The following is a 12,365-nucleotide window of genomic DNA, read 5'->3' as shown; positions in this document are numbered from 1 at the left end:
TTGTAGGCCTGTCTACATACTGTGTCAGGAATCCCTCCTGCACGCACTGGACAAAAACTGACCCATCTATATTACTCGTACTGTAATGATCCAAGTCAATATTTGGATAGGTGAGGTCCCCCATGACAACTACCCAGCCTGTCTCACTCCTATCGAGAGCCATGTTTGCTATCCTTTCCTCTGGGATTATTCGGAGACCAATAGAAAATTCCCAGCACGGTGACTTCTCCTTTCCTATTCCTAACCTCAGCCCAAACTACCTCGGATGGCAAGTCCTCATCCATCGTCCTTTCCACCGCTGTAATACTATCTTTGACAAGCAATGCCACACCTCCCCCTCTTTTACCCCCCCCCCCCTCCCCACTCAAACATTTAAATCCTGGAACCTGCACCAGCCAATCCTGTCCCTGTTCTAGCCATGTCTCCGTAATAGCCACAACATCGAAGTCCCAGGTACCAACCCACGCTGCAAGTTCACCTACCTTATTTCGTATACTTCTTGCATTGAAGTATACACACTTCAAACCACTTTCCTGTTTACAGGCACCCTCCTTTGAAAATTGATGCATGTTCCTAACCTCCCTACATTCCAGGTCCTGCACCCTAAAGCTACAGTCTGGGTTCCCATGCCCCTGCAGAGTTAGTTTTGGTATAAATTCTGTGCCTTACAATTGTGTCCTCCACAACCACCTGTCAAAGAAGCGACGCTCCGAAAGCTAGTGTGCTTCCAATTAAACCTGTTGGACTATAACCTGGTGCTGTGTGATTTTTAACTTTGTACACCCCAGTCCAACACCGGCATCTCCAAATCATTATTTATTGAGATATCGGGTATCTTCTACCTGCACTCAAGGGAGATGGAGCACTGCATCACAGGCATCAAAATATTCCTGAAAATGAATATGCAAAACACCAGCAATGCAAGCCGCTTAGAAAATAGAAGAGATTCTTTCAAGGTGGAAAACAATGCTCAACAAGGGCTAATTTTCAAGAAGTGGAATGTCAAAATATAGTTTGGTTGAACAAAAGACCTAAATTTTTAAAAAGCACTGGCAGCTAGTGAGTAAAAATGTTGATAAGATTGCATAATCTCTTGCTCACAATAAAATAACTACAGAAGGATGTTCAGAGACTTGGTTACAACAATATAGCCCTGATGCTCCCTGTGAACATGTACTCCCTGTGAATATAGCTTCCTTTTCAGACCACAGGCTCAACTATCTTTTAACATATTTACTTGAGAATGCAAACATTTGCTGTCAGCTAAAAGTTATCACAAGTTATTTTGATCTTTAGTTTAGAGCAACATTATTTCATTTTGGAACCATAAGATGACACTTCTTTTAAAAAAAAACTGCAGGGAGTTGAATTGCATTGAAATTTCAAGTACAGTACTGAGAATTCTTTTGACTATTTTGAGCATGGAAAATGTGAAATAGATTTTGCTGACCCATGTGAGAAAATCACACAATCTCTAATATCCCATGTTTAACTTCAGGCTTAAACGAAAAGAGCAAAGTACCTTTGTTATGAAGGGCAGGACCAAATGCAGAAACACCTTACTATTCAAACGTCATTACTGACATTACATTGCTAACAACAGTTCTGAAAAATAGTCACTGGATTTGAAATGTTAACGCTACTTTCTCTCTACAAATGCTGCAGAGTTTCTCCACCGAATTCTCTTGCTGTTACTTTTGATATACCTTTTTTGTATTGAGATAATAAATCTCAAGGAAGGAAAGTCTATAATGTTTCAGAATCATACATTTTACAGTACAGAGAGATTAGATTAGATTTTCTTTTTACATTAGATTACATTACAGTGTGGAAACAGGCCCTTCGGCCCAACAAGTCCACACCGACCCGAAGCGCAACCCACCCATACCCCTACATTTACCCCTTACCTAACACTACGAGCAATTTAGCATGGCCAATTCATCTTACCTGCACATCTTTGGACTGTGGGAGGAAACCGGAGCACCCGGAGGAAACCCACGCAGACACACGGAGAACATGCAAACTCCACACAGTCAGTCGCCTGAGGTGGGAATTGAACCCGGGTCTCTGGCGCTGTGAGGCAGCAGTGCTAACCACTGTGCCACCGTGCCGCTCACAAGAAGGCCATCAGATTCATTGTGTCTGTACCAGTTCCTGAGAAAGCTACCCAGCTAGTCTCATTCTCCAGCCTTATCTCCATCATCCTCAAAATTTATCACTTTCAAATACATATCCAGCTGTCTTTTGAATCCTCTTATGGAATCCACTTCCACCACACTCCAAACCAACGCATTCCAAATCCTAGCAACTCCTCTACTCGAACAGTTGTTCCAATGCAGGATGCACTGCTTTAGATTTAATATTCATTCTTTTCCTAAAGCAAACAGCATGTTATACAATATGCAAACTAATAATGCAACATCCTGAAATAGTGTTAACATTTAGCAGCCAAAAAACTCACCTTGCAAAAATATGGACATAAATCTCTTCAACTACACCAATAGAAATGGTTAAAAAATAAAATGATGGATTATTTTAAATTCTTCAAATAGAGATATTCTGAATGTCTGACTGAAAGTCCAATTTTCAAACTGAAGAAAATCATAAAAGGCTAAATCCCTTTATGGTATTTTTTTTCCCATCTGACTAAAAGCAGCATCCACAAGATTTTCTGGCTATTTCACAGTATTAACAGCTTATCTGCTTGAGAAATTGGCACACTTTGATACAACCCTCAAAAAGAAAATAACACATAGGAATCTAGCAAAAGGCTGAGGAAACAGTTAAGTCCACAAGGTATAAAAGACATACTATTTCAAGAATGCAAGGCAAACTTTAGCAGTGTTGTTTGGAATTGTTGCATCAATAGTACAACCACCATCGGTGAAAATCATTTGCACTAATTAGGACCAACAACAGTTTACACCAAAAGAATAATATTACAGCTATCTTTAATGTTGATCTGGTTAATTTAGCTATACAACTACCAAAACAATCTTCAACTAAATCCAAAAAGTTGGTTAATCGTCACCTCCAGGTTTGTTGCTGCTTTTTGGAGATGACCATTGCTAACAGCAGCTGGTAGATTTGGACAGATAATTTAGTTTGAGTTTTGTAAATTATTAATTTTCCAGGACAGTACAACACAGAAACAGACCATGGCTAACCATGATGCCATTCTAAACTAATTTTATCTGCCAGCACATTGTCCATATCCCTTGATTCCCTGCCTTTTCATGCATCTATCTAAATGCCTATGAGACATTGCTATCATTTCTGCTTCTACCATGTCCCCAGCTGTATGTTCCAGGCACCCACCACCCTCTGTGAAAAAAAACCTTCCCCGCACATTTCCCTTAAACATATCTCCTCTCACCTTAAACCCATGCCTCCTAGTATTTGACATTTCCACCCTGGGGAAAAGACTGACTATCTACCTATCTATGTCTCACAACTTTATATACTTCAGTCAGGTCATCCCTTCAACCTCTGATGCTCCAAGTTTGTCCAACCTCTCCTTATAGCAAATACACTCCAATCCAGGCAACATTCTGGTAAACCTCTTTTGCATTCTCTCCAAAGACTCCACATCCTCCTTATAATGTGGCGACCAGAACCGCAAGCAATACTCCAATCATGGCCATCATACAATATGAATGAAACAATGGGTAACTACCATATTATTTGCTAGGACTACAAGACAAACAATTTGAGTTGTACCCAAATGCCATTCAAACAAGTTAGTTCTAGGTATATTTACTTACTTCCAGCAGTCATGACTTCTTGCTCCCTTTCTTCCTCCTCTTGTTCCAGATGCTCATCTTCACGGTCTCGATATGCCTGCTCTTCCATTTCAGCTTCTTCATCAATGGTACGAGTGAAAGAAAGCTCTTGAAGATCAACATCTGTCGTGTCTTGATTTTCTGACAACTTGTGAAAAAGGGAAGGTAAAGTAAAACTTTTTTTTTAAAATGTTGTGGTATTTTGCATTATTTATTTGAGAAATCAATACTTTATCTTTCCTTTAGAAAAGATTACTATACCCATTTTGTGGGCTGGCTAAAAAAAAAGATTCAAAACTGAAATTGATGAACAGTTATTCCTCAAGACTAACAACTTGAACAGGCAGAGACTGATGGAATCAAACAAAAAATATACGTAATGGATCATTTTTCATTTAAAGACTACACACAACACAGAGGGATTTGTTACATCCTTGGCTTTTCATCTTCAAAACACATTTTTCAAGCATGAAGAACACAATGTTACATGAGTAAAATGCAATAATGTTCTGTAAAGCATGGATTATTGCTTTTGCTGGAACTCATACTGCTGTCTGTCCTTATGGACAAATGTATTTGCAACAAGGCCTGTCAGACAGCTCTCCCAATTTTAATGAGTACCCAGATTTTAGTAAATTTGACTTTGCAAGATCAAGGGCTGGGATTGCTGTCGAAACTCGTGGTGGCATCTGTGGAGAGAAAGCGGAGTTAACATTTTGAGTCTGGTGACCTTTCTCGAGGACATAGTTTTTGTTTCAGATTTCCAGCATTTTCACTTCTTTGTTTTATTTTTGTATGGCTGTTGTTCTCATTGCTGAGGTTAATACCAGGTGGTTCATCTGAACCCAGATGAACCACCTGGTATTAACCTCAGCAATGAGAACAACAGCCATACAAAAATAAAACAAAGAAGTGAAAATGCTGGAAATCTGAAACAAAAACTATGTCCTCGAGAAAGGTCACCAGACTCAAAATGTTAACTCCGCTTTCTCTCCACAGATGCCACCACGAGTTTCGACAGCAATCCCAGCCCTTGATCTTGCAAAGTCAAATTTACTAAAATCTGGGTACTCATTAAAATTGGGAGAGCTGTCTGACAGGCCTTGTTGCAAATACATTTGTCCATAAGGACAGACAGCAGTATGAGTTCCAGCAAAAGCAATAATCCATGCTTTACAGAACATTATTGCATTTTACTCATGTAACATTGTCAAGAATATTTGAATGGTCTAACTCAGTTACATTTAAATTATTTATATTTTTAAAAAGTTATTTCAAGAACTTACTCTCCTTTCACTGGAAAGTGACTGGGTCTGGATAAGTTCCAGGTTTTTGCATGCTAGCAGTTTGTTACGAACTTTGTAAACACAACGATATATTTCTGCAAGTGTTTTACTTGGCTGATACCTAAAAGATATTAGAAAAACATCAGGTTTGAAAATGTTGATGAATGGAATACAGAGCAACCTTGATCATCCGAATGAGACCAGTGGGGAGTATGCTGTTTGGATAACCAATTGTTTGGATATCAGACAATGTTTTTACGGGAGCTTGAGATCTTGTTCAGATAATCTGAACTTCGGATAATTGACATTCGGGTAACTAAGGTTGTTCTTTTTCAATTGGCAACATGTGACAAATAAATTGTGAGAAGGTTCATGACTTTTACAAAAAAACATTCCAACAGTCTTCTGTTGCAACCCAAACTTCTTCAACCAAATCTGACCTCAGCATTGAGAAGGCTGCTATCTGATTTGGAGCAGGAACATCTCACTCAGTCAGTTGAAACAAAACATCAATAAGCCTCTTCTAACTTTGTTCTCCAGAATCATAGAGACACACAGCACGGAAACAGACCGTTCAGGCCAACTCATCTATGTCAGCCAGATATCCACATCTAATCTAGTCCCATTTGCCAGCATGTGGCTCATATTCTCTAATCCCTTCCTCTTCATATACCCATCCAGATGTATTTTAAATGTTGTAGTTCCTCTGGCAGCTCATTTCATACATGCACCACCCTCTGCATGAAAAAGGTTGCCACTTAGGTCACTTTTACATTTTTCCCCTCTCACCCTAAACCTATGCCCTCTTGTTCTGGACTCCCCCATCCCAGGGAAAGACCTTGGCTATTTACCTATCCATGACCCTCATTATTTTATAAACCTCTATAAGGTCACCCCTCAGCGTCCGACGCTCCAGGGAAAACAGCCCCACTCTCTCCCTATAGCTCAAATCCTCCAACCCTGTAAATCTTTCTGAACCTTTTCAAGTTTCACAACATCCTTTCTATAGCAGGGATCATAGAATTGCATTCCATATTCCAAAAATGGCCTAACCAATGTCCTGTACAGCCACAACATGACCTCCCGACTTCTATACTTAATGCTCTGTTCAATATAGGAAAGCATACCAAACATCATCTTCACTATCCTATCTATATGTAACTCCACTTTTAAGGAACAATGAACCTGCATTCCAAGGTCTCTTTGTTCAGCAACAGTCCCTTACCATCAAGTGTATAAACCCTGTCATGATTTGTCTTTCCAAAATGCAGTACTTCACATTTATCCAATTTGAACTCCATCTGCCACTCCTCAGCCCCTTGGCCCATCTGATCAAGATCCCATTATAATCTGAGGTAACCTTCTTCGCTGTCCGCTACACCTCCAATTTTGGTGTCATCTGCAAACTTACTAACTATACCTCCTATGTTCATATCCAAATCATTTATATAAATGACGAAAAGCAGCGAACTCAGCACCGATCCCAGTGGCACACGACTGGTCACAGGCCTCCAATCTGAAAAGCAACCTTCCACTACTACCCTCTGCCTTTTATCTTCAATCCAGTGCTGTATCAAATGGCTAATTCTCCATCTATCCCATGAGATCAAACCTTGCTAACCAGTCTACCATGAGAAGCCTTGTCGAATGCCTGACTGAAGTCCACATAGGTCACGTTCACTGCTGTGCCCTTATCAATCCTCTTTGTTACTTCTTCAAAAAACTCCATCAAGTTTGTGAAACATGATTTCCCACGCACAAAGCCATGCTGACTATCCCTAATCAGTCCTGGCCTTTCCAAATGCATGTAAATCCTGTCCCTCAGGATTCTCTCCAACAACTTCCCCACCACCGATGTCAGGCTCACCGGTCTGTAGTTCCTTAATTTTTCCTTACCACCCTTCTTAAGTAACAGCACCATGCCAGCCAACCTCCAGTCTTCCGACACCTCAACCAAGACTATCGATGATACAAATATCCCAGCAAGGGTCCGAGCAATCACCCCCAGCCACCAGAGAGTTCCAGGGCACACTTGATCAAGTCTTGGGTATCCAACCATCTTTATGCATTTCAAGACATCCATCACCACCATCTCTGTAATATGGACATTTTTCCAAGATATCATCCATTTCCCACATTCTATATCATAGAATCATGTAATCCCTACAGTGTGGAAACAGAATATGGCCCAACAAGTCCACACTGACCGCCTGAAGAGTAACCCACCCAGATTCATTCCCCTACCCTATTACTTTGCATTTCCCCTGATATCTTCCATGTCCTTCTCCAGAGTAAACACTGATGCAAAATACTTGTTTAGTATGTCTCTCATCTCCTGTGGTTGCTTTGCTGGTCTTTCAGGGGCCCTGTTCTCTCCTTAGTTACCCTTTTCACCTTAATATATTTATAAAATCCTTTCAGATTCTCCTTAACCCTATTTGCCAAAGCTATCTCATGTCCCCTTTTTGCCCTCCGGATTTCCCTCTTATGGATACTCCTACTGTCTTTATACTCTTCTACAGATTGACTCAACCTCTGCTGTCTATACCTGACATATGCTTCCTTCTTTTTCTTAACCAAAACTTCAATTTCTCGAATCATCCAGCATTCCCTACACCAACCAGCCTTGCCTTTCAGCTGAACAGGAATATACTGTCTCAGGGCTCTCATTATCTCACTTTTGAAGGCTTCCCATTTTCCATCTGTCCCTTTACCTGCGAACATCTGCACCAATCAATTTTTGAAAGTTATTGTCTAATATCGTCAAAAGTGACCTTCCTCCAGCTTAGGACTTCAACTTTTAGATCTGGTCTATCTTTTTCCATCACTATTTTAAAACCAGTAGAATTATGGTCACTGGCCTCCAAGTGCTCCCATACTGACACCTCAGTCACCTGCCCTGCCTTATATCCCAAGAGTAGGTCAGGTTTTGCAGCTTCTCTAGTAGATACATCCACATGCTGAATCCAAAAAGTTTCTTGTACACACTTAAATTCCTCTCCATCTAAACCCTTAACACTATGGTAGTCCTAGTCTATGTTTGGAAAGTTAAAATCCCCGCCCATAACCAACCTATTACTCTTACAGATGACTGAGATTTCCTTACAAATTTGTTTCTCAATTTCCCCCTGTCCATTAGGGGGTCTATATACAATCCCAATAAGGTGATCATCCTTTTTTTATTTCTCAGTTCTACTTAAGTAACTTCCCTGAATGTATTCCCAGGAATATCCTCCCTAAGTACAGCCGTAATGTTATCCCTTATCAAAAACGCTACTCCCCCTCCTCTCTTGCCTCCATTTCTATCCTTCCTATAGCATTTGTATCCTGGAACATTAAGCTGCTAGTAGGGCGGCACGGTGGCACAGTGGTTAGCACTGCTGCCTCACAGCGCTTGAGACCCGGGTTCAATTCCCGCCTCAGGCGACTGACTGTGTGGAGTTTGCACGTTCTCCCCGTGTCTGCGTGGGTTTCCTCCGGGTGCTCCGGTTTCCTCCCACAGTCCAAAGATGTGCAGGGTCAGGTGAATTGGCCATGCTAAATTGCCCGTAGTGTTAGGTAAGGGGTAAATGTAGGGGTATGGGTGGGTTTCGCTTCGGCGGGTCGGTGTGGACTTGTTGGGCCGAAGGGCCTGTTTCCACACTGTAATCTAATCTAAAAAAAATCTAATCTAGTCCTGTTCACCCCTGAGCCATGTTTCTGTAATTGCTACGATGTCCCAGCCCCATGGTCCTAACCATGTCCTGAATTCATCTGCCTTCCCTGTTCAGCCTCTTGCGCTAAAATAAATACAGTTTAATTTATCAGAGCTGAAAAATGTGTTGCTGGAAAAGCGCAACATCCAAGGATGGGCGGCACGGTGGCACAGTGGTTAGCACTGCTGCCTCACAGCGCCGGAGACCCAGGTTCAATTCCCGCCTCAGGCGACTGACTGTGTGGAGTTTGCACATTCTCCCCGTGTCTGCGTGGGTTTCCTCCGGGTGCTCCGGTTTCCTCCCACAGTCCAAAGATGTGCAGGTCAGGTGAATTGGCCATACTAAATTGCCCGTAGTGTTAGGTAAGGGGTAAATGTAGGGGTATGGGTGGGTTGCGCTTCGGCGGGGCGGTGTGGACTTGTTGGGCCGAAGGGCCTGTTTCCACACTGTAAGTAATCTAAAAAGGAGTAGGGGAAATCGACGTTTCGGGCATAAGCCCTTCTTCAGGAATTTAACAGTCCTACCTTCTTCTCTGCTTTGTTCCTGCCTGCCCTGACTTTTGACTCACTCATTTTCCCAATTATACTAGTCTCAGATTGATTTCTTTCCTCACTATTTCCCTGGGTCCCACCCTTCTACCTTACTAATTTAAATCCTGCTAAGCAGCTCTAGCAAATCTCCCTGCCAGTATATTAGTACCCTTCCAATTCAGGTGCAATCCATACTTCTTGTACAGGTCACTTCTACCCCAGAAGAGATTACAATTATGCACAAACGTGAACCCTTCTCCCCTGCACCAGCTCCTCAAACACACATTCTTCATCTGCCCCATCCTCCTATTCCTACCCTCACAAGCTCATAGCACCAGGTGCAATCCAGATATTACTACTCTCAAGGATCTCCTTTTTAAATTCCTTCCATTCTGTATTCTCCCTTCCGAAATTCATCCTTTTCCCTTCCTATGTCATTGTACACATTGGAACTAATGACCGATTGCTGATTCCTCTCCCCTTTGAGAACATTCTGCACCCTGTCAGAGACATCCTTGATTCTGGCACCAGGGAAGCAACACACCATTCTGATTTTTCACTGCCGGCCGCAGAAATGTCTGTACCACTGACTAGAGAATCCCCTATCACAATCGATTGCTTGGAACCCAACATACCCCTCATTACAACAGAGACACTCTTGGTACCAGATACTTGGGTGCTCATGCTACATTCTCCTGAGACTCCATCACCCCCTTCGTTTTCCAAAACAACATATTGCTGTTTTGATGGGAATAGCCACAGTGGACTCTTGCACTACCTGCCTACCCCTCCTGGCTTTTACCCATCTACCTGACTGTATCGGCATCCTTTTCTCCCTTCCTACAACTGCTATCCGTCACACCCCCAGCTCCTGTAAATTCCTTACTGTCTCTAACTGCCGCTCCAACCCATCCATGTGATCTGATGGGATGCGCAAGCAAAACATTTCACTATTTAAGATTTACAGCAAGGCTACACTTAAAAAAAAACGATGCACCTATCTGTTCCTGAGCTGTGAGCTTCCCCAAAATGTTTCCAAGGTCATCTGTGAGTTTCACTGTTTTTTCATTTTTCCTAGACACACTCCGATGTCCAGAGATACTTGAACTCAAACAGCAAAGGGAGTAACTGTGCAGATTCACTGCCTTGTCAAATAGCAGTATAGGTTTCTTTCTCTGACCATGTGGTCACTGTCTTTGGCTGTCTTCCTCCTTTTTAAAGTGGCATTGCTTTGATCTTTTGTCTCCCATAGCTCCAAAACAATGCAACAGTATATAAAACAGTAATTGCTGTTCCTGGAATTCGAGGAAATCACCTCCAACACCTAAAATACCTCAAAACAAAAAGGAGCAGCTTTTACATCTTGGATTACCCTACACTGCTTTCTTATTAACTGTATGTTACTGAGCTTCTCAAACTGCCAGTAAAACAAGGAACTCTCTCATCAGCCAATTCTTCAACAGGGGATAATGTTACAAATGCTACTGTGTTATAGACTTCTACATCAGAAAATGCAAATACCGTGGAAGGCTGACGAATACATTGGTACATTGCTACAATCCTGAACTTGAGAGCTCTGCATGACCAGACTAACAGCCAAGACTCTGAATCCATCTGAACAACTTAAAGCAATGAAACGATTCAGAACCATGTGTAAATTTATGCAAGTATCTGAGATCAAATATCTAGCAGAATTTCACAACTTTAAAGGAACAAAGTATACCAAGCAACATCTGCTCCATCTTGTTCTGAGGTATTCTTAGAACATTGTAATCTTCTTCAATCTTGTAGTTCAACTTTCACTCTTCATGCTTCAGTTCTGGTTTCTTGAAATTTCTGTCCAATTGTGATTACAGACTTTGGCTAGCCTACTTCAGTACTCCCCAAAGGATTCACCCTAGTGCTTTCTTCCTACTAGTTCCATACTTCCAAATTGGGTAACAACTTGAATGTTTTGTTACCCTTTAGGGTGCTTTAAAAGTGCAAATTGCTATCATCATTATCTGGGATCATTGTTAAATGGTGAACACAAGTCTCAAGTGGCTAGCATCAATTGTCCTGTCAACTTATGTCATATCATTCAAATAATTAACATTGTATTTGGTTGAACCCTAAGTGCAGCTGATGTTATCCCAGTTGAGGGTAAAACAAATGACTAACTTCACATTTTATGCCTCTCCTCAATACATTTTGGGACAGACAGTGTGACAATGCTGTGAATTTAAAAAGTTTATTTTGTCCTGGGTTTTTTTTTAAGAGAGTTTGTAAAGGCAGAGATGGCAAATTGCCGACTGAAAAATGACGTAAATAAACATCTTGGGAGGCTTTTCAATTTTTAAAAAGTTGGAAGCAGCTTGAAGGGGAGTGGCTAGTTCCCACAGACTAGTATTTCTTTTAAGCTTTAGCAGTCAGAAAATGTTTGGGTTTACAGAAGAGCTGGAAGTTACAGTGAATGATTCATAGCTGCGACTCTCTTACAAATCTCTCGATGTTGTTTCCTCCTGAATTGGAGGACTGCATGTAAAAATCTGTGTCTGAATTTACTTTTTTTTGCCAAGAATGTATTTATGGGATGTTACTATATTGGAATAGTTAGTCAGTAACACGTACTGTATCTACTATTCAGTTAAGTTTTCTAATAAGTCAGCTATTCTAAATTTCTTTTTCTTAATTTGTATTTTAACTATAGTGTTTAAATAAATTTTGTTTTACTTAACAGTGAGAAGTTTAACCAGTATCATATCTGGAACACGCAATTCACATCTACCTTAAAAATAAGAAAAGGTTAGGGTCTAGTATACCTTCTTGAGGGCACCTGATCTGGTCCAAAACAGTGAAATCAATTTTCAAGAAGTTAGTCTGTTCCTTTTCCAAAGACAATTGTAACTCATGTAATAACTTGTCAAATTATATAGTCAGCTAACCAGACTGAACTCCATGGGCTCTTTGATCTACCACATATATTGCTGTGTTGAGGCATTTTGGAGAAAGCCTTGTAAAATTAACAAAGCTTTATCGTCGAGGAGGGCTTAGAGCATGAGAACTGCACTGTACACCAGTACTAGAAATATG

At 41.1% G+C, this 12,365-nt stretch overlaps 1 protein-coding gene across 4 annotated transcripts in view; it reads right to left on the bottom strand.

The window, feature by feature from the left end:
* LOC122544483 (probable E3 ubiquitin-protein ligase HERC1) overlaps window positions 1-12,365 on the bottom strand; it is a 248,390-nt gene that overhangs the window by 97,998 nt on the left and 138,027 nt on the right. For all 4 annotated transcript variants that reach the window (XM_043683720.1, XM_043683722.1, XM_043683723.1 and 1 more), the window contains exons 21-22: window positions 5,069-5,189; window positions 3,765-3,930 (exon numbers count right to left, since the gene is read on the bottom strand). In XM_043683720.1, coding sequence (XP_043539655.1) covers window positions 3,765-3,930; window positions 5,069-5,189 — 287 coding nt within the window. The remainder of the gene's footprint in view (window positions 1-3,764; window positions 3,931-5,068; window positions 5,190-12,365) is intronic.

The sequence above is a fragment of the Chiloscyllium plagiosum genome, chromosome 50, assembly GCF_004010195.1.
Source record: "Chiloscyllium plagiosum isolate BGI_BamShark_2017 chromosome 50, ASM401019v2, whole genome shotgun sequence".
In the NCBI taxonomy this organism is placed as follows: domain Eukaryota; kingdom Metazoa; phylum Chordata; class Chondrichthyes; order Orectolobiformes; family Hemiscylliidae; genus Chiloscyllium; species Chiloscyllium plagiosum.
This window is presented reverse-complemented; position numbering and strand designations above follow the sequence as displayed.